This window comes from Homalodisca vitripennis, chromosome 2, assembly GCF_021130785.1.
Source record: "Homalodisca vitripennis isolate AUS2020 chromosome 2, UT_GWSS_2.1, whole genome shotgun sequence".
NCBI classification, from domain to species: domain Eukaryota; kingdom Metazoa; phylum Arthropoda; class Insecta; order Hemiptera; family Cicadellidae; genus Homalodisca; species Homalodisca vitripennis.
In genome coordinates, this window is record NC_060208.1 from 53,999,635 (window position 1) to 54,023,801 (window position 24,167).

Sequence of the window (24,167 nt, forward strand, 5' to 3'; positions counted from 1 at the left end):
TAATACATTCCTCAAGACAATCCCAAATGTTTTCCACTGGTATCAGATCTGGTAGTTGTGCAGGTCATCACGTATTGTATGATCATTAAATCAATTATTAACTGCCCTAGAGCGAAGTGGGCGTAAACGTTGCTTATATAGGCTTAAATAAAACTACTCTTCAACCTTTTCAACTAATGGCAATTTAACTGGCTTGAGAACCCTATTCAGGTGTATCAGGCAGCCATTGTGATGCTATCAAAACCACAAGCAGAATCGGTTGAACAAAAGAAATTCCGCCCACACTCATATTAACTCTTTTCCATAAACTACACCAGCAACGTTAGCCTCGTCATAATGCTCAACCGTGCGTCTCATCACCTATATGACCATCTGGACTGTGCAAACGCCAAGTACCCGAGTTACATTGACCAAAATACAACACGAGACAATAAAAACTGTTTTTTATTACGATTTCTTGTTAGCTTTGGGAACTTCTTGAACATGCTGGACATACAATTCTGCTCATGACGTTCTGCGTACGGTTGTCTCATACTCAAAACTCATCTAAATGAACAGTATGTCCTTCCCAGTATAACTTTCCACTCAATATTTAAGCAGAACATAACGTATTGTGCATTTAATAAAGAGCTGACTTACTCCTTAGAGATAGCTGCCATGCACTTTCGAGAATCTTATATTTCAACTTCTATCTAACTACGCAAAGAGTTTTGTAATAAATAATACTTATTTCGTACAGGTTTGCAGAGTATACAATTCCACATTATTGTAATGAATTTATATCCAACTTGTTGGATGCCTTATCTGACCACCAAGTGGATGATATCCTAGCCTTATGATAAGTAGCATCTAACAAGCATAGGTGACACGCCAAACCAGCTCATGACAGCAGCACGTGTTTCGAAGAATGTTGACCTGTAGTTTCGTCCGTACAGCTGACCTCTCACACTCACAGTAGTAGTAGTAGTAGTAGTAGTAGTTACAGTAGTTAAGTTGTTCTTCATTGATCTGTGACTGATTGAATGAACACCAAACGTAAATGAATGCTAACGATAAGTTGTCTCATTGTTCATTCCATGGTTAAACATAAAGAGAGCAGGTACAATACAGACCCTTGTAGGACTCCTCTCCGAACGGAGAGGATCAAATTTTATTGAAGACGTTGTGTTCTGTAATATGTGTCTGTTTTAAACAATGTGGGTTCGTCAGCTAATTATAATTTATCATTATAAAAACATACTATTTACTGTCCGTTTCACATTCAGTAGGTTTGGCATACAAAATATCATTAATGTCTTCATTGTGGCTTTATACTGAGTGATACCACTACTATATATATATATTATGCTGCACCAAATGGTGTCTGTCAACCTATTAATTACGTTAACTGCACACATATAATAACCAACGTAATTTATAACTTCTTAAGAATCGTATCAAGAAGATGAATACTCGCTTGTGCAGGCTGACGGAGCTCCAGAGACCTACCTGCCACTCGTACTCGTAATTCTCGCTTGTCTAGGTTGACGCCAGCTCTTGCCATGATGGTGTTGCTCTATGCTACGATTGCTGTCCGCTTCTCGGATGGCCCGATATGGCTAAAGTTCTACGATTTTGTCAACTCCTGCTGTTACTACAACTGGTGGGCCACCCTCCTCTACATCAACAACTACTACGATCCATACAATATGGTGAGTATTAGAGATTTGTGTAAAATCTATGAATATTTCAAGATTAGGCTTAACGATGTGGTGAAAATGATCAGAAATTTGTAAATTAATACAAAATATAGTACTGTTTATCAGCGAACCAAATACTTCTTTACATCATACCAGTAAATTCTAAATTGTCTAGTGATTTTCGGTATATTTTATGTACAAAGCCAGTATATTTCAATGATAGTCCTCATGGTAGCTTTATCGGAAAATAACGACGTAACTTCACCAAACGTGACAAACAGATTCACCTCCCCAACTGGAGGATATATGATAATATCCAGCTTTGCATAGTATCCGAAATTTATTTTATTTCAAAATTCCGTTATTTAAGGACATAGATAAAGTTTAAGCGGTGTTTTTGAATGTATATAGCATTTCCTAAACTTGTTGTTATACACTATTCTTTGTTGTATCTCGAACTGTATTCAAGATATCGATTAATATGTAAATACTCAAGAATTTTCATTACCAATTACTGGTGAAAGAAATGCTGAAACAAGGTATAACTTGGTACACAAATTTATCTAATAATTTTATTGGGAAACCTTCTTCTTCTAAGGGGCATCACTTAAACCTCAAGGTCCTTTTGCCAACCAATTTACAGTTTCAGCAGTCATACAAACCACCAAAAACAAACGATCAGGTCCTCCTGGGGAAATTCGCCGCCCTTGTCCAGACTACCAAAGATGGCGTGGCGCTCCCTTGCTACTGCAGGAGAATTAAAGAGCAGGTGTTCAGCAGTTTCCTTCTGCCTGCCACATAATTTACAGAGCGCGGAAAATGCCAACTTTGTGAAGTGCTTCCTCAGGCCAGACTGTCACACCACTTCAAACCAATATGGCGACCATTCTCCTTTTTGGCACTGACAACTCTGTATGTTTTTCAGTGTGTGACGCAATCCTGGTACCTATCTTCAGACTTCCAACTGTACCTGTTCTCCCCGGTGCTGCTCATACCCCTCCACAAGAGGCCCAAGCTGGGCTTAACACTTGCCGCAGTCTTGGTTGTTACCACTACTGCAGGCAGCCTTTGGAACGCTTTTGCCAATGATCTCAGGGGTGGAGGAGCATTCACGTTGTAGGTATCTCGTAACGACCTAGTTATCAGAAAGTACTTCACAACTATTTATCCTAGGACGTTTGCAATTTGCTCATTGATTCTCATCTAATATGTTACTTATATTTTCATGATTATGGCAGTAAACATTATGATTTTGTCCCATTCTCAAACAATGTACTGTAAATTGCGTATAGTATAGATTACAATTGTACTTATGATATAATAATATAAGTTACCAGATTTGACCAGATTTGATATTTTATAGTGCAAAATATGATGGTTTTACTGTTTGCGTTCTAATGGCTCAATAGCATTGTTACGAGAAAACTGAAAAGGTTGCAGATGTTTCACGTTTGTTCAGTCAACACAATGACCTATTTAGCTGATTCTGTACCCGGAAATGAAAATATATCTCTTTTGACTGCGAAACCAATTCTTTCTAGCCGGATGAAGCTATTATGTCTCTTATGATTGTATTATTGTTACTGGAATTATAAGTAGTGTTTCAGAAACTATCTTACATGTCGAGCGTCTCTCGACACGTAAGAACGAACGTAAGAAACGACTAACTGCAGTGGTTTATTTCAAACGGATACCCCAATACATCGAATCCAAATTATTTTTTTAATAATTTCAACTTTGTAAAAATACAGAGTGTTCAACAAACGGGAGGTCTCAGGTTCGAACCTAACAAACCTAAAATGTTAACCTAATAGACATATCGTTTCTAAATGGCAATCTAAAGTGCATAGAAAATGGGTTTTTTTATAACCAGTACTGTGAAGCGAACCTTTATAATTTTTTTTCGATACATGACACGAGCTTTCCAATAATACTATGTATAACAAACATTATAACAAAAATTACCATTGTAAAATATATTAATTAAAAAAGAATACCCATAAGCCAAGATATGTAACTTGTTAAAAAGGGTATTTCACCAGATGTATTTAGAGGTCGTACAATAATGAACAATTTTCACTAATAAAGCCCTTTTCCATCTCAAACCATTATAAAACTGTGGTTATCTGCCACTGTATTTATAGGTACCGAGTGGACGTTTACATTACCTCTATAAATAGTTACTTTAGGCAATTAAGAGAATAAAAAGTAACATTAAATATTAAAAAAAGTTGTATTCACTGCGTTAATAAATATCACTTCAACCATACGCTCAAACTTGGCATTTTATAGATTTATCATTACAAAAGTCGGTTGCAAACTCGATTTTATAGATAATTTCAACACTTACATGGCAAATGTATTGCAGAGCCAATGTACAGCTGAAAATAATGAAAAGTTTAAAATTGTTCATGCTTCACAATTGCTTGAAGTGCATGCCGTCGTTTTTTTGAAGCATCCTTTGAATACACAAATAAAACGAAATAGTTCTTCTCCATTGAGGCAAGTAATTTAATTTACAGTTTGCATTAACAAGTCCGATTGGTCGGTTTTTATATGTATGCCTTCCCCAGAGGTAATAGTCCTCAATATTGAGATTATGTGACCTAGGAGGACAGGAGACCGGGACACCTGTTTGGAAAATGGTGTTCCAGGGTTTCCCGAACATTTCTAGCATAGTGAGGAGGAGTGCCATCTTTGAGAATCCATGTACTCTCCTTTACCAATATAGGTTCTCACAAGATAGCAGACTTTTAATCAAATAGCATTTGGAAATTTCAGCTTATGTAAGACGTTCTTTATATAACCCAAGCAAATTGCCTCTTTCTGAACAACTAAGGAACTCTCATATATATTACACTGTTCCTTATAAATCCACCATCATATACTAGAATAAGTTATTATTAATGTAAATCATTGGTGTGAGTGAAAACAAGCAAGATTGATATACAAAAAGCTTTTCCACACGTTTACTTCTGTTACTAAGTAAAGCATTGCAAGCCGGACAAAAACTATCATTTTATTTGTTTGATACAACCCATTTTCTAAATAAAATAATAGTTTAACATTGCTGTATTAGAATATTCCATTTATTTCCCACATCTAATCACAGTACCAAAACTTGCTATTTTACAGCGATAGAGGGTTTGACGACATTTTATCAAAGGACTACATAGTTACACACTGGAGGGCATATTCCTTCATTATGGGAATGATTTTGGGCTACGTCCTCTTCAAGATCAAACAAGGGGAACTCATCCTGAAGATGTCCAGAGTAAGTAACCTTTAATAGTAACAGTCACCTAGAGACAGTTTGTCTAAGGGCTACAATATAGTAACATACGGGGTCATAACTCTTACACATTGGAGGGCATATTAGAAGCGTTGTCATAGCTCTGACCCCTACACTTCTTGACATGTATATCAAAGCTTTCAAGACATCCAACTACAGCTGTTTCCATGCCTGCAGCTGTGTGTGATTTTCCAGATAGAGGTTTGATAAGCCGCTGTACAGGCTTATGTTCTGTCTCAGATACATATCGCAAAGCAATAGCTAATTGGTCAGAGTAAAAACAATCGGGAGTTGAAACCACAATTAGAGAAAAGTATCTCGCTTCTTTAACTATGGTTTTTAGCACACAGTTTCCCATAATTCCAATAAACCCATTGCAGGTTTGAGGAGATTTGTATGAAGTTTGCCCTTAACCCTTTTCAACATTCATTCCTATAGTCTGGGCAAGGAAAGAATCGTTTTCACTAATTAGATGACATTTCAATAAAATTTGGATAGATTCTTTAGGTGATTTGGATTTATTTTATCATCTGGAACACAAAACAAGTTCTGAAAAATGTTTAAAATATGCTGAAGCTGTTCTTGGGTTTTTTATTTTTTTTTTATTCAGAAACAATTCTGTCACAAACTGCATCGAATATTTCCACTCTCACTGTATTTCTTTCCTATAATATTACTTCATTATTTTTTGAGGATGGGCTCTCGTCATCAAATTTCTTTCTACTTTTAATCGTTTAATTTAATCTTCTTGGCATTGAAATTTTTTGTTAACAGTGTCAATAATCATTGGGCTTCGCTTTCCATTGTTGAGAAATCTTCACGTACATCCAAAACCTAGTTTTTCAATGACTCAAGCAGCTGCACTGCTATCTTCATGTTACCATTTCTTTTTGGAAACACTTCCTTACAAGCCGTATTTTATTCCGTCTTTCAAGCAAGCGGCTCCATAAAATTGTCACATCGGCTGTTTCGAAGGAGGCTAATTTTTGGCAAGCCCTAGTGCTTCTGCTTTAAATGTGTTTCTATAAGAGCATTTTGAATTTCTGCATAGCCTTTTTTAAGTGCTAAGGCAGCATCAACTCTGGCTGATCACCTGGTGTTACTCAGTCTTTTCACAACTAGTTGTTTTGGCAGTGTGATATGAGTTTATCCCATCTATATGAAGCACTAAAAGGTTTACAGATGTCCAAGTAAAAAATAATGACCCATTGGAACTTTCAGCAGGGTTATTATCCCTGCACATACTTATTATTAAAGTGGGGCTGGTGCAAGCCTCGTAGAGTGCTTTGGGACTCATCTCCAGTATCTTGGCTTGTACTCCTGCACACACCTGTGATATAGAAGAGGCATTGTCATAGCTGATATGATAGTTTTGATAACATGTGTTGTTTAAAATAATATAGTAAAGAGTTAATAATACTCTCACCTCTAACTTAACATTTGTTTTTGTTTTTATTTTTTGTTCTCTTTTAAGCCTCAGCTTCAGCTATGTACGCTTCAATATACACTGGTTTATTTTCAAAGTACACACACTGCTTCGTGTCTATACATTACTAGCCCTCCCTGGAATTTGAACACTTGATTTCTCAGTTAGAGAGCCGAGACTATAACCATTAGTCTACGGAGGAGGACTAACATTTATTTATGTTTTCTGAAATGCGTCAGACTTCAGAGTTTATAAAACCCATCTTTAGGTAAATTTATTTAGTACTTTTATTTCAGTAGCAGTGACCTCTGCACGGTGTTATGTCCAGACATAGATTATTCAATAATTTCAGTACTGTCTCTTTCAAGTATTCTGCTTTGTCTGGTGTAATGGGAATAAAGCCAAAAGATCTACCATCAGGTGTGGCGTATCATATCACAAAAGTTAACTGGTCTACGTAACTCAAATCGGTTGTTGAGTCCACAGATATGGCAAAATATCGAGCTTCTTTAGATTCCTCACTTAGAGTTTGTTTTAGGTATTTTATCATGGTTAAAATCTCATCGTAGATCTGATGAAACAAGTAGTTACTTTTACTTGAACCACAGGCTTATATATTTCAAAAAAATGTTATTTCAGAAATACATCAAATTCAGAGAGATGTTCTAAACACAATAAAAAATGTCTTTTGTTTATATTTATACCATAAATCTCAAATGCTTCATGCTCTCTATGACCTTTAAAAGGAAGTCCAAGTTTAGCAAGCAGCTTAACAGTGGATACTACACGATGTAGAACTTTCCTCCAGTATCCATGCTCCTTTTCAATTTGAGACATTAATTCATAAGCTAACATTAATTCATAAACTACTTTACTTTGTAAATGGCTTCTTGCAAAGAAGCTTGTCATAGCTGTTAATGAGTTTTTGATGTTTCATGGATATCTAATACGTTTGATATTCTCGACCAGTCAGAAACCCCTTTAATATATACAGGTTGAGTTTACTTATATGTTTCTTTAGGGTTAGGAAACGGTTTACAAACAAAGCAATAAACTGACTTAGTGTTCTCAGAAAATATTAACCGATTTCTCTTTACTTTTTTTATTTCCCCATTATTTTTTATCCTGAAAAATTATTTTTTGTGTAGGCACCTAAAAATGTTTTATTACCCTGAGTAAATTGCTTAAACTTACAATTCTGCCAAAATTGTTAGGTACATTTTTTATGAAAACTCTATTATTTCATGTGTAAGGTTTGGAGTTCACAGTGTGATGCCTAAGAGAAATTCTAGGCCTACAGATGAGCTCATGATTAGTTAAGCTGACACTAGCTTCAAGCTGTATATTACTTCACTACATTCAGATTCAGGCATGCAAGAGGAAATAAGATTAAATCTGGTTTCATCTTGATTTAAGGAAATTTGAGAAAACACATAAACAAGAAGAAGGCAGTTTTCAACTTTATCTAACTCTTCTGACCTAACTTCTAGTTTGTTAATAGTACATACATATAGTTTGTTAATAATATATACATCAACTGATGTACCTGTATTAGAATTAGATATCAAAATACCTTCTGCATTCTCGTCAACTAATTTTTTCTAAACTTATTTTCATGCTTTGGTCATAAACTCAAACCTTACACACCAAACTCAACCAAACCAAACTTACTCAAATGAGTCATATACTTGCTCACAAAAAATTAATTACTATTTATTTCTCCTTAATAGAATAAATACAGCCCTCTTTAATAAATTAAATACTTGTAATTAATTATGGTTTGGTACACCAACAATTTAATTATTTGTTTTTTATACTGTCATAACATTTTTAATAGTTATATTTTGGTGTACAAAACAATTTTTGTGCACCAAAATGATTGAGTTACAATGCAATTAATTATTTTAATATATTAAAAAAGTGCAATGTATATATACATTTTTTTGGTGCACATAAAAATTGGATGGTGCTCTAAACACTTAACTATTATGTGTTGTTTATGTTAGTAATTTTATTGATTTATTATAACATGAAAAAAAATATTTTTGGTGCACCAACCTATAGGCAATTAGAATTTGTTTATATGAAATATTTTGTCGCTTACTTACCGGTAAATATAATGAAAGCAATTTCCATGTAATTAAATGTGTTGTACATCAAAATATAAATAATTTTAAATAGCTTATGTTAAAAATTGAATTCCTTTTTTCTATTATCAGAAATGAATGAGTAATAATCTTTTTTTCTAGTGAACCCTTTTTAAATGTTATATTTCCAATAGTTTTAATGTAATCTTGAATATTAAATAAATAGTACAATTTTCGTATAGAAATAAGTATTTGGTGCACAAAGGATAACCTCCTAATTATTATTTTTATAACATTGCATTTTGCTACATTTTTATCTTGTTCAGTTATTAATATTTTTCATTTTGAAATACAAATCTATGTGCTTCTACATTTACATCTTTGCAATTTAATCAATTACAAACTTGGCCAATTCATAAACTTGACACATTTCCGTTAGAAATAAGAACAATACACGCTCGGAGTACGAGAATATGTCTAAACTGTGCATACCCCCACAAGGTTTCTTCCACAGTTCCGTGACACAACTGTAAATTGAATAAAAGAGACACAAATACTGTATTTTTACATTTACAGTAAATATCGAAAGTCAAAATCAGATTTATAAAGAAAACAGTTACTGATAACACAAAATCATGAAACCTACATTATTTGTATATTTTAATATTTTATTTTGGGGCCCCCAGGGTCCTCCTTTTGGGTCCTGCAACATGTGCGATACGGAAAATCCACCCCTGCCTATGGTATGGATTTATAAAACAAAATCGATTTATATATATTTATTTATTTAATTAACGATAAAACCGTTGGCAGTTGGCAGTGTTAATATGATATACAGTATATAACATGAGCTAAATAATTTGAAATAAAACTTGAATAACTTTCAAGAGAATGAATAAGAAACCACACAGAATTGAGTTATAGTATATTTTGAAACCTTGAAAGCACTTAAATAATTAAAAATTCATTTTCATTAAAAATAGTTTATATATAACAAAATAATTTCCACACGCAAACATTAATTTTGAAAATACATTGTTATGAATGCAAAGAATCTTATAATTACACCCAATAATTATGGTCTGATAATAATTACTGGACCTGATTCAACAAAGTGTGTCAGTAATTTATAATTAATTACAGTTTTTAAAATTTAACACATTTTAATTTAGTTATGCATTATATTATTTTTACCCTAATATAGATGTTTTTGTAAATGCAAAATGATATTTTTCCAGGCCAAACTCTGGGCAGGATGGATCATATCTACATTCTTCATCCTCTTCAGTATCTTCTACATAACAGTGCTTGAAGACCCAGAGTATGAGCCCAACCAAATACTGGATATTCTCTACATGATCTTGCATAGACATATGTTCGTATTAGGATTTAGCTGGATCATACTGGTCTGTACTCTTGGCCATGGTGGTAAGAATTTCTGTTTCAATCAATTCATTGTTGTTTCAGTTATAAATTTATTAATAAAATAACTATTCATGATATTGGTGGGAATATAAATACAAATGAGAACACCTAGAGCTTTGTTGCTAATTTTATGCTATCTAATGAAGAATCATTATGATTGTTTCGAATATTGAATCCTATGATTTTCTCAAGCAGCTAAGATTAACTCACCAAGAACCCTGATTAATTTATTTAACCTCATCGCTTTTACACAATTCAATCCCTCAGTAAATGATGACAATGAAGAAGATGATGGTTGGAACATTGTGCTTTTAATATAAAACAACCTTCAAAGCCCTCAATGTTACCTTGATACTTCTCCACATTTGCTGCATAGAAACAAATGAACACAGCCAATCCACTCCATTTCACACCACCTTTGTATTAAGCTTCTATACATGTCACAAAAAGGCAATTTGGTTTTTAATGCAAAGAATTAAGTAGGTAACTTTGATTGACACAGGTAACAGTCATATGGTAATACTTGGTTCTGTACATCCAAATGTCACCTTCACCTCATTGTGTACACCTTTCTTGGGAAGCAGTTAATTCAGAAGTAAATGTAATCCCGACACAGGATTCCAAGTGAAAAAGATCTAACTGTGCTGTTTATTCAGTGGCATTCTGATTTATCCTAAATTTAGCCTAAAACTTAATTTGAATTATTCATATGATTGCTTCTCCTGTTGCAGATACTTAGTAAATAGTTATTCAACATAGTTACTATTCTGGGGGCAGTTCTGTAACACAAGGTGATGGTAGGTGATTTCAATCTGCCAATCAGAGATGAAGAATTCCAAAGAGAGGGTTCCTACAAAACAGATGTGCAGAGACCTTCAGTATCTTAGACAAAGATCGTATGTCCACCATTACCAAGCCATAGCCATCCTTGAACATCCATCTTGCGTTACTGTTGGTTGATAACAAATAATGTGAAACTTTCTTGCATCAATAAAATTTTAGTACAAGCCTTTGTTATCATATCGAGATATAAGTGAATGTCATCACTTCACTCACCATGGGATTCATCTTGATCATACTTGTCTGCAGCAGAGCCTTGGCAGTAATTCTTGTAATTTGGATAATACAAAACTCAGCATGAACATGATCTATGAAAAGGTAGACATCACCTTAATGATACACATTCCATATAGGTTTTTGGCTATAAACCCCATATCAAAAATTTCCTAAGACATACATATTTTGTTACATAGAAGGATTATTAAGTTGTATAATAATAATCTTCTATATTTTTAACAATTACCACTTTAACAAATGCTTTCCATGCATACAGTTCCTTCTTAAATTACTTTTCTGATGGCCGGCCCAGTAAAATCTCCTCCTTCAGTTTGAATTCAATTGATTTAGGAAAAAGTCAATCAAATGGTTAAAGCCTTCTTCTTCCATGGTGTTAACAAAATTTGTCATCACCCCCAGTTTGATATAAAGTGGTGGAAGAAGCAATTGCTTAGGATCAACCAGAGGGATGTTTGAAACATTTTCTTAACCTGTTATATAAGCTCTTTTTAGACACTTTCTAAAGAAAACGTTGCTAATTCTACTGTTTTGTTAGAACAAATAACAAGGTATTTGTGAGGCCACATTCTAACCCCATCAGGACAGATATGACCTATTAAGTGATTTGAACATAAAGTTGTCATTCAAACTTGGGGTCAATTTTATTAATTTTCAAATGGTTACCATATTACCGTAACTTTCTTTTATAGAAACTAAATAGGCAACTGAAATGGATGATTTTTCATTTTCATTATGAATTTAAACTGATTTCAGACTGTATTTAGAAGAACCAATAAATATATGCCATTCATCAGGATTATAGTATATTCCAAACTCATCTATCAAACTCTCTATATCAATACTGGGTATCTTAAAAGTTATTTTGGGGATGTTTAAATGACAAACTAAGGAGTTTTTGATGTATGAAAATTTTTTACTCTCCTCCTCCCCCCCCCCCTCCAAATAGAGCATTTTTGGGGAAAGTCAAAATGTTTAAAAAGAAACCCCAAGCAAGTGACCCATTTTAAAGGTATTATAAAAAGGAGAAGAATGGCGCAAACTAGAGGTCTCTAATGTTACTATATCAAATTTGGTGGCCAGTCAAAGTTAGAATTGTTTTATAAAACCCACACAGTTTAAGTTACATTTAGAGTTATTGTAAGCTAGATAAAACATTCACTCACTAGTTATTTTGAGAACTTAAGACATGAAATCATAAAACAAGTTATTACAAGAATCAATAAACATCAACAGATATGATTACCATAACATTTATTCGGTTTTACTTTGTCTGACCCAAGCGCATTAGGAAGTCCTGGGAATACCAATAGTTGGTTCTGCCATGTCATCTCTTATTGGTTACCAGTTAGTATGTGAGACACATTCAGACCAGTTACTGTGTCAAAGTGGACTGAATGTTTTGACTTACCCCCTAAATACACCATTCGGAGGGAATTCACAAATGTTCATAAATGAAAAAACTCCTCAGTTGGTCATATAAACATCCCCAAAATAAATCACTCCATCTCTATTCATAAGAAAGTTAATGGGGAGGGGAGAGACTTTTACGGATATATACTATATATCTATATCAATACACACAAACTGCCCTTTCAGTTTATACAGTACTGAGAATGCAGTATTTATCTTTCTAAAATAAGTTTTGTTTGTATATTTTGCTAGAAGGTTCCAATCTTGTAACTTTAACCCAAAAGTTCAGCTTAGTGCTTAGATAGGCACAAGTCACGGATTAAAGTCATTTAGTTCATGTTGCTAAATAAGATGGGGGGTTTTTTACCACATGTTTTCGAATCGTTGGTAGGATCGCTCGTATCATTGATCAGATCTTCAGTTTCATCATCAATATCAACAAGTTCAAGGTCATGCTCTTTCAATGTTGGAGTATCGGCAGTCCTGCCCCTTGAGGTACAGGTCTACTTGCAGATGGTAAATTCGTCTATATAATTTGATATTTCCTCCTTTTTTTAATAGCATTTAGTATTAAGTAGTCAGACAGAAATAGCACTTACTAAAGTAATTAGTTGGTTCATTCCAATCGAAAGTAACAGCAAATAGCATTGAGCTTTTGTTACGTTTATCCACTGAACGAGAATGACAAAGTGACGTTGCAGCTGACACAAACACAACATGAGAGGCCCAAGATTTCTCTTGATCTCCTATCTTACATCCAAAACACAAAAATATGCTGTTTTACATCTTTTTTAATGAGTCTGACAACCTTTCACTCAAAACCGTCCATAACACAGTTTTTAGGTAAATTTTCACAGGTTCTTTGTTCTGCCAACGATTAGATGTATAGAAGAAAACAGTACAAATTAAATAATTTTGCTTAAACAAATTTTTAAGTACCTCTCCTCCACTTGTACTGGGAGTTAACAACAAACGAAAATAATAACAGTTTCTAATCCCCTACCACTGGCTCACCAGTGTTGCCAATGGTGTTAATAGTACTACAAAGCAATTGTATAAGCTAAAGGTGTTGTAACAAAAACGTGGGACGTGCATGGACATTTCTTGTTATTTACCAATTGTATGTGACCCAAATTAACACCATATATGATGGATGTTACAAAAACATTGTTGACCTGTGAAATGATTTTCAAACACGACTTGCTCACCCTGGGTTTCACCTGAATCATGCATCTGCATTCTCTGCCAAGGTGGTAATTTTTGTCATTTCATCATCTTCAGTATCATCTACCTAACGTTGCTTCATTATCATTGTAGTCTACACCCCTAGCCACGGTCAAGTCTTATGATTTTAAACTAGAGTTTTTTTAGATTTAAAATGAGACAGATTGTAAGGTCTAACATTTACAAGTCCACTGTTCTATTTTACAAAGATTCACTATGTTGTAATAACATGCTTTATAAGAAATTATTAGAAATAACCCTCAGTTATTTTTTATTTTAGTATTATTGTCATAATACAATTTGGTGTTGAACTATATTGGACTACATATTAATCACCTTCTAATCACTAAAAGATATGATGTTCATATTGTGGAAGTATAAAATCCAAACAGCCTTGTATTCAATCATCCGTGTAACTGCTAGTGTTTCAGTACCTCATGGTCCATGGATCAAATCCACTTTTCCTGTGTTGCACTTCCATAGAGTAATGAACGATCATCTGAGCCTAGTGTTAAGTAATGTTATAAACAATACTAGGCTAGAGCTTCAGATTACCAAAAAATTTTCAAGTTTAACAACCAATGTGTTCACAGGTTGGCTGAACCAATTGCTCTCCTGGAAGTTTCTGATCCCATTTGCTAGACTCACATATGGAGCTTTTCTCACCCATGTTCTGATCCAAGTAATAGAGAACTACTCACAGAGAGTACCCATCCCCCTCAGCTATCTGTATCACGTAAGTACAATTTTGTTGCATACGAAGACAAGTTTGGACAGCTTTTGTAGCATCCTTGAAAATAAATTATGAAATGAACATGAAGTCACCATGTAGAGAAGTGAAAATGTCTGTGGTCAACTCGTGGGTTTCCAATTATTTATAGTTGGAACAACAGCATATTCAAGTGATAGGGGAGTTCTTCAAATCACCCACAATGAAAAAATTCCTCTGACTAGGGTAATAATTCTTTTAAGATTCATAACATAGAATTAATTGGAATAGTACATATCATGATTTCTTTTGTTTTAAGAACTAGAATAAAGAAACACATAGGCCTACTGATTTACGAGTGATTAATTTATAGTAGTTATTGTAATTTGTATCAGGATAGTCATAGTTTGGACTTTTAAATTTTATTAGTCAGTTACAGACCTCTTTCTTTTTGTTATAAATACTAGCACCTATCCACGGCTTCGCCCACAATTTCTGTGCAATATTCTGTGTATTTAAAATAATACCTTCCCCAATTTCAGAAAAACTTGTACTATTTTAGACTAATTTAGAGGAACTCCAAAGTCGAAGTTTATAGCTTTCTTAATGAAAGCACTTGTGATGTAATATAATTGGGTCCTATAATATTTAAAAAATGGAATTAATCGTATATCATGCATCAGGTACCCATTTTTCAATGTTTATGATTAAGAGGACGAATGGTTAAGCAAAATTAAGAGTAATTATTATTTCGGGTTTTGCACTTCTAATTCAAATTTCTTATATTTCCAACCCAAAATTGAGTTTAATATTTTGCCACGAGAAACAACATGTGTATTTACAGGACGTAAATTAAGTCCTGATACGCCTGAATACATTCAAAACAGATTGAGATATCTATGTAAAACCTTCACCATACTTATTGAAATACTTTTGTGGATTTTTTGGAGGATACAAAATTAGAACTCTGTCACAAACTTAACAAATATGCAGTACGGAGAATGAAACAAATCAGCAGCACCCGAGTAGCTTTAACAGCTTACTACTCCCTGTTAGAATCTCACCTGAGATATGGTCTGATCGTCAATGGGGAAGCACGACAATCGCAAACCTTCAACGGGTACTTATATATCCAAAAAAGTGCTATTAGGATTCTAAAAGAACTAGACCACTAGACTCGTGTCGAGCTGCCTTCAGGGAGTTGGGAATCTTGACTGTGGTAAACATCTACATCCAAGAAACAATCCTCTTTGCAATAAGAACAGGCCAAGCAAGAACTGGTGACAACCATCCCTACAGCACCAGAAACAGAGCAACTTCCTCCTCAATCAGCACCATCTGAGCTTGTTTGAGAAAAAACCGTCGTACAGAAGCGCTGTTTTTTCAACAAACTGCCCGAATCCTTGAGGAAGCTTCCAGAGAAGAACTTCAAATCTTCCTTAAAATGCTGGCTTCTGGAGCATCCACACTACACCGTACAAGAGTTCACCCAATGAGAACCAGCATCTTGTAATAACAGACACTGAATTGAACACAAATTGTAACACTAAACAAGTGACCTTTGCTCTGTTCTCTATGAATATGTGCAATAAAATAAATAAATAAAAAAATAAATAAAATAGAAGAGATAACTTCAAATTTTCAAATGGCAACCCCTATCTTGTATGTGATTTAGAAGATCTATTCAATGGAAATACAATGACATAAACCAACTTCTCTACACATACATATATAAATATAGACCTACATATAATTTTGTAATTCAGAAATGTTTTCTAAATTGAGATATAGATATTGTTATCGAACATTAAAAACTAAAATCAACATCAATAATACTTACATTATAGTTGTCATCAATGTAAAGATAATACATGATACTATAAAGTAAATGCTCTTGCTTCCCAGTCTATATTCACTGTATCATAATATTTCCTCAGTCCAGTCTAGGAATTATATCAGTGTTTATATACATAAGCAGTATCGTATACTTCATCAATGAAAAACAGATGCGATTTTCCCTTGATTGAGTTTGTATCATAAAAATGTTATTTAGTATTTCATTAGGGCACTACATCTCAAAGTCATCCCGGAAGAAGGAGAGGCCAGCTCTGAACCAACCTCTCCAGTCAAAGTAGGCAGGGGGGTACCCTTGTTGAGGTTAACAAGAACCTCTGAGGTAAGGGAAAAAACCCCACCAACTCCAACAGTCATCTTCCACAGTAGACTAAACTTATCGAATTGCCCATGAACAGAATCTCAACATTTGCGGTTAGTGATGTGCCACTACTGGACATCCATAAGGTTGCCCAGATTGAAGTGGCACATCGGTTTTTTGCTGTACCCAGTGGTGGGTTCAACATAAACCAGCCAGAAGTGATCCCTCAGTACTGTTACTTTTGTTATGTTTTCACTAAGCATAATACACTATTTACACAAAACAGTTTTATATTTTTTTTTTATCTAGAAGGAAAAAGACAATAGTCTCCACATAGCCTCAAAAGGACCTTTCTGCCTCACTTACTCAAATTTTAAGCCCTCGAAATCTGAGACTTTTACAGAAACCTATCAGATTTGAGGGCTCCTGTTTTCTGATATACGTAATTAGGGCTGAGGGCTGTAAAGATACGCCCCTAGCAAGTGTTTCCTAATTTTACCTATGCTAGGACAGTTTAGCCATATATGTTCTGTTCTCTGTATAGTCTGCATTCATCAGTCTATACTAGAACCACCTTCATCAGATTTTTCTTAGGAGGGCTGTCCTGTCAACATCCATAATATCAGTCATATATCCTGTACCTATTTTGGTGAGGGTATCTGCCTTTTCATTTCCCTGAATGCCTTTTTGGCTCGGCATCCAACAGAGTGTAACTTTGTTCTTCTTTGCCAGTTCCACTAGTACATTCTTACATACCCATATCACTTTTGAATCAAAGTTGCCTGACTGTTTGAAAGTGTTAAGTATTCTGCTCCTTTTGGATTCAATTGTATGAGCCTTCTGGTGCATGATACTATTGCCATAACTTCCACTTGAAGCCCGTGGCGTGTTTTCCCAGGAGCTGGTATGCAAAAAGTAATACAAATTAATACTAATAATAATTTTTAGAACTTTTAATAACACAGACATTGACTAAAAATTAAATCCAATTAAAAAATCATTTTTATGGAAGAATTAAATTTGAAGATCAGGAAATATATGTGGACTAATTTATCAGATACAGAGAAAATTCTGAAACTGGTTTAACTTTTAAAAAAGAAAACAAAACAATTCTTATAACACACTTTAAATTGCAAAGATTTTATGAATGTTTTAAGTTCTGGACCTGGTATAGAATGTGACAATTCTTCTTTGGTAAAGGTGTTAATTATAAGTATATTGCATTAATAGATACAATGTATCTAATACTACAATCTAGATATTATTTACAATATGTTATTTAAAAAAGATGTGTTTTCTTCATAATTGCTGTGAATTATGAAACAAATAATACTAGCATGAAAAGAGCATGACGATGTTTTCAGTTGTACCTTGCTGTTGCTGATTTCAATCTCAACTACCTGGTCAGTGCTGTGCTCTACCGCACAATAAAGGGTCTTTGTGATAATATGGCTACTTAGTGCTTCGTTCATTGTTACTGTGAATTACGTAACTAATAACATTAGCAGGTTTATGTTGCTTCTGCCTTCATTCTCAGCTACCGAGCCAGTGCTGTGCTCTACCTCACAGTGGAGGGTCCTTGTAGCAACATTGCTACTTGGTACTTTGTTCATTGTTACTGTGAATTACGTAACTAATAACATTAGCAGGTTTATGTTGCTTCTGCCTTCATTCTCAGCTACCGAGCCAGTGCTGTGCTCTACCTCACAGTGGAGGGTCCTTGTAGCAACATTGCTACTTGGTGCTTTGTTCATTGTTACTGTGAATTACATAACTAATAACATTAGCAGGTTTATGTTGCTTCTGCCTTCATTCTCAGCTACCGAGCCAGTGCTGTGCTCTACCTCACAGTGGAGGGTCCTTGTAGCAACATTGCTACTTGGTGCTTTGTTCATTGTTACTGTGAATTACATAACTAATAACATTAGCAGGTTTATGTTGCTTCTGCCTTCATTCTCAGCTACCGAGCCAGTGCTGTGCTCTACCTCACAGTGGAGGGTCCTTGTAGCAACATTGCTACTTGGTACTTTGTTCATTGTTACTGTGAATTACGTAACTAATATTAGGAGGTTAAAGGAATGATCATTTTTTTTCAGTGGTACCACGTTGCTGCTGACTTTACTCTTAGCTACCTGGCCAGTGCTTTGCTCTACCTCACAGTGGAGGGTCCTTGTGGCAACATTGCTACTTGGTGCTTTGAAGGTTTGTATTTAACCGTAAGAGATATTTTTAAAACTGTACAGTTCTTTTTTTTATTGATAGTTTGTTTTTTTATCATTTACTAATCATAACACCTCATCCTAAATCCCCATCCATCTCATTGGAAAATTCTAAAATTACGTTGATTTTAGAACTTTGAAATTGTTAATTATGAACAATTCGAACCAAACTGAATTTAGAAACAGGTCATACATTTCTAGGATAAATTCAGTAGTAAACAAAATGTGCACCACATAATCCAAAGATGCTTTTTGTAAAAAATACAGTAGCTTCCCTCTCAACCGACCATGACGAAACATTGCCCTTAAAGTCGGTTAAACTGAAAATCATGAAAAACAATATCAAAAAGGTGAAAACCAATGCTGTAATTTAAGTGATTAAGTAAAAGTATAATATCAATTATCATATTTATAAAAAAATGAAGTATAATAATAATCATTTACTCACCCACATTAGACGCAAAGGGCAGTACAAAATACACTTAGACATTAATTTAAGAATAGAGATATGTGTGGGGACTTGTCTGTTTTTTCAACAGTCTGTCACTGCCACAGTGGAAGTGAAGTCTAATCAAGTTCTCCTAGAAAGAATCAGTTAATCCTACAGGTGGTTGAGAGGAAGCTCACTGTATAAGCAAATTAAAAAGACGTTTAACCAACAACTGTCCATACCTTGTTATTGTTTCAAAATTTACCAATTTTCTTAATATTTCAGCCATTGACCTGGAAATTATATTAGAATTTTATGATAACTTACAAATTTTGTTTTATATGTTTCAATGTCTCGTAAGGTTTCAAGATTATGTTAATACTATGTTTTGAGAAGTATGAGTAGTAGAGTTTAGTCTACTACACTGGCTGGGATACACAGTCTTCAACCGAATATGCTGTATCACAGTGTAAGCTGAAATCTGCTGTCTATCTGTTTCTGAAGAGACAAAACAACATCGAAACAGCTTCATTAGGTGGAGTATCTACTCCTTTGCTCAAACTTAGTTTCCCAAGCAAGCCAAGAGCATAGCACAGGGGTTGTCCTTTTGCTTTAGCTGCCAATAAACACTGCCTAGTGAAGCTGTTTTGTCTCTTCAGACACAGATAGACAGCAGATTTCAGCTGACTCTGTGTTACAGTATATTCGGTTGAAGATTGAGCACTTCACACGTCCTTCGAGGAACCATCACAGCCAGTGTAGGAGACTAAACTCTACTTCCAAAACTTTCCTGGCTAAGACAATCTGATAGACTCACAACTAATCTATCTCTTCAAGTATAAGTAGTTCGTAATATAGCATTAATAAGTCTTCCCTCCTATAGGATAACACCAACATCACTGACGTAATTTATAACTGATTACAACCAAACCTGGTATGATCGCATGTAATAATTATACTGAAAAGGATATCCATTCAGTTAAAACAATTCATTGATTCAGCTATTCGCAGGGTTCATATTGAAACAATTTTCTTGGTTATTTAATACTGACACTATAATTAAAAGATGCAAAATGGTCAGTTCTTATATTCAGACGACATTTTTATCTTGGTTATCGGTTCTATACAGAGTTAAAATTATGAATAAAAAACCACAAAATGTTTCGAGACCACTTATTTAAGTATAAATTATATTTAATAGATAATAGATTGCAATTTTTTAAACACATTAAAAAGCCAAGAATTAACAAATTATATCATAAGTTTGTTCAAAGTAATTAATATTCACAACTATTAATGCAACTTGAATTAGATATTTCACAATGATAGTTACACACTGAAATGTATTATTTTCCTAACACTGTCGGAAAGGTAGGGATGTCATACCACCAGATTTTCCAAGAAATTACCAGATGTTGAGGGTAAAATAAAGCTCTGGAAATTTAAGTAAGAATATTTATCTTATTAACAATAGTCATTAAGTAAACCAGAATTTTTGTGAGAATTCCCATAAATTCCCTAGGTACTCTCCTGGAATGATCTTAGGTTATTATGCTGTGCACTCTTTTCCTAGCACTAGAGTACATATTTACTCGTAGATGCATGTAACAATTTGGAGTCATCTGTGGTAGTTTAGAAACTTAAGTGTCATTTATAATTTAATTATTTTGTATAACTGGTATTTACAGTTATATGATATTTACAAAACTGTATTTTGTTTTCAAAATAAAAGTTTTTTCATCCAAAAAAGTGTAACTTTATTATATCATACATAAATTTAATTGATAATTCAATACTTTAATTAATCCCCATTAAACTGGAAAAAGTGTTTGTAACATGCCAACATAAATTTAAATATAACTTTGTTTCAGGTAAAAAGAAACCAAAAGTAGTTCCTCAAAGCCACACAACAGAGCTGCCAATCTTCAAATACACAACGTGACACTTACTTGAAGTGGTCTGTGAATTGCTCAAATACAATGAAAGTGAAATCTTTAAACTGTGAAAATGAACATGTACAAGTTATTTTATGTTGTTATCGAAATCCTAAAATTGTTATAACTACTGTTGCCATTACGATTAGATTTATTATTTCTTCTTGCCTACAAAGTATAGATAGCTAAATTATTATTATTACTATAGCTCTTCCACTCCTTGCAATCATCTGTACTTATGTGATCTTTATTACACACATAGTACACTGATATGAAATAGTCAATACAATGAGAGGGAGTGAGAGGAAAAGCAGGTCTTTATATTAAGTATGGAACTACCGGTCATGATGTATAACGAATGACAGAAATAGTTTAATTAGATTGCCTTTCTTAAGATTTTGGATTTTATTGTTCTTTAACTAGTATGGTCACTATTTTTACTTTGCCATAGGCCCTGTAGATGGTTTAATTTTGACTAAACATGTAGTATTTTATCTAGATTGTCCAAGCTGTATCATAATTTGTAATTAAGTCATAAGGCCAAACAAAACATAAAAGAAGGCTAAGACATGCAAACTTGTGTTAATCAAGTTTCTTGATATAGTATCCTTATTCTTAGGAGTATTTTATCACCAAATAGATATTTTTTGTTGAAATCTCTTTATTTATTGCCCTTTTGACTCTGAAAATTGATTTCAATGAAATAGAATTTTTTATGGGTTTAAAAATATATCACCTTTAAATAACTACTGTACATCAAAAATAGTTACAATAGTTTTCAGGAAACGCTTGAACAAAATATTCCTACATATATAACCGTAAAATAAGTTGTAACCTGTTCTATTTCTCACATAAAAATGACACCAAGCATTCTCCTTCCAATGTATTCCTAAGCTGCCAAGACTTACTAATAATTTGTCTTGTGAAACACTATCAAAAGCTCTGGTCAGTCTTACATGGGTATTCCACACATGCCAAGCACACAGCAATCAGTCACTGCCTCAAGAGGGTTTAAACATAGCACTGCATAAAATGCTAAGATGGAGTGCATGTTGTAAGCTTTATTAAAACAATCCATAAACATATTAAACCTGTTTACTATTTATATATATATAGTAGCACATCATTTATCTCTCATGAAATCTAGTTTTAGAAACAGTAACTATAATTTATAAATGTTATGTTTTACTATATGCTGTCATGAGAAGAATGAGGACCGGGAAAACAGTTTCCATGTTTCATCCGGAAGGGTTAAGGTATTAACTGGTGACCTGTAAAAATGCTTGCCATCCACCTCTAACAACAAACTGCACAAGTTTTTATAAGAGAAAGCTTTGGACTCTGAATTACACGTTGTACGATTCTTCTGATTCATCAGTCCATTGCATTATGTGGGATGAATCTAAAGAAGCTCATGGCGGAAATGAAATCATATCTTCATTATTGAAATGGGCAGATGATGTCATTCCGGGCAGTGACGTAGAAGAAATTATACTTTGGTCAGACAATTGCTACGGCCAAAATAAAAATGTTAGCATAAATATGGGTTTGTTTTGTATACTCAATAAGTATCCTCAAGTAAAAAAGATCACTCAAACTTTTCTACTAAAGAGTCATACCCATATGGAGGCGGACACTTATGCTGCTAGAGCAGAGGAGAAAAAACAATATGTCTATTTTAACACCCTGTGACTGGCAGCAGTTAGTGAGACAGACGTCTATGAAATATACTGTCCATAATAAGGTTGGGTTTCAAAGGCGACAACTTACGTTTCCAAAAGATTTGCAGCTGGCATCACAACAAAAGTAGAATGATATGTCCCTACAGTTTGCCACAATTTTTACAAAAACTTTTAGCATACAAGTAATACCACTAGTGACTATCAGAAGAATTACATGAAAAACATAAAACCAATATTTAATACTTTTTATTGTTTTGTGAGGCCTTTCGATATTGAGGCTTATGATATCGAAAGGCCTCACAAAACAATAAAAAGTATTAAATATTGGTTTTATGTTTTTCATGTAATTTAACAGTGACCAATATAAGCTCCATCTACAGCATATCAGAAGAATACTCACCTGAGGACTGAGTGGCTTGTATCTAAAACTATTTTGGTTACATCTACATTGACACATTATTTGTATTTGTAAGGTTAATTACGGTTACTTTTAGGTCAAAAATAATATTGTGCTTATTATTAAATACCCCACACTAAGTTTTACAATGTAATGACTTTCTTGTGTATACAACACAATGTCCATTGAAAGGGTTACAAACTGATAGAAATAATAATTTATAAAGAAAAAGATGTGAATGATGTAAATAAGATTCAATACAATTTTGTAATAAAATATTACAGAAGCTCAATAAATAGCTGTAGTAAATATCTTGTTGAAAAAAGATTAATATTGCTCTCCTATAAAGTTAGAAAAATAGACAGAGTATTATATCTCTCCAAGGTACAGAATTAATGAAATGAAGACCTCTACGAATAATTTTGAAAAAGCATAAAACATAATCCAAATTGTAAGAAACGTGTAGGCTTACTCCATATTCATAAATATTTAGCAAAAAGAATAATAGCCTGATTAGATCTTTAATATTCTACTAATATTTTTTTTAAAGCATAAAATATAATCTAAATTATAAAAAATAATGAAAAAAATCATTATAAAATTATGTCTTTATCTAAAGAAACATAGTAAATGAACATTCCATTTTGGGAGAGATAGGCCTAGAGCTCACAAAAAATACTAACGTTTTTGTACAAGTAAATAATGGTTTCAACACTAAAACATGGCACTTTCACTATCTATTTCAATATGAAACACTTCACAACACTACTGAAAGTATTCCTTAGAGGTATATTATCTAAAAAAAAGAACTTACTGCACTTCACAAAAGTTACTCACATTATCAAGTAGGCTAGATCTGCAAGCAAACTGATTAGACGCTGGTTGTTGGAAAAGGAAATTACTTCCAGCTTCATTCTTAAACAGTTGCCAACCCCACAGCACAAAATACCTTCTTGACAATTGTTACGATGCATTAACTCTTCATCTTCAAGAGATTTTTTTTACTATTTAGATCCATCAA

The 24,167-nt window shown here is 33.7% G+C and overlaps 1 protein-coding gene across 1 annotated transcript in view; it reads left to right on the forward strand.

Moving 5' to 3' along the window:
• The window catches only part of LOC124355628 (nose resistant to fluoxetine protein 6-like), a 53,629-nt gene extending 31,906 nt beyond the window's left edge, over positions 1 to 21,723 (forward strand). Inside the window, exons 6-12 of the mRNA XM_046806789.1 lie at positions 1,523 to 1,691; positions 2,605 to 2,795; positions 4,815 to 4,953; positions 9,723 to 9,912; positions 14,214 to 14,356; positions 18,581 to 18,686; positions 21,005 to 21,723. Of these exons, the coding sequence (XP_046662745.1) occupies positions 1,523 to 1,691; positions 2,605 to 2,795; positions 4,815 to 4,953; positions 9,723 to 9,912; positions 14,214 to 14,356; positions 18,581 to 18,686; positions 21,005 to 21,075 (1,009 nt within the window). The 3' untranslated portion in view covers positions 21,076 to 21,723. The remainder of the gene's footprint in view (positions 1 to 1,522; positions 1,692 to 2,604; positions 2,796 to 4,814; positions 4,954 to 9,722; positions 9,913 to 14,213; positions 14,357 to 18,580; positions 18,687 to 21,004) is intronic.
• Positions 21,724 to 24,167: the final 2,444 nt, after the last annotated feature.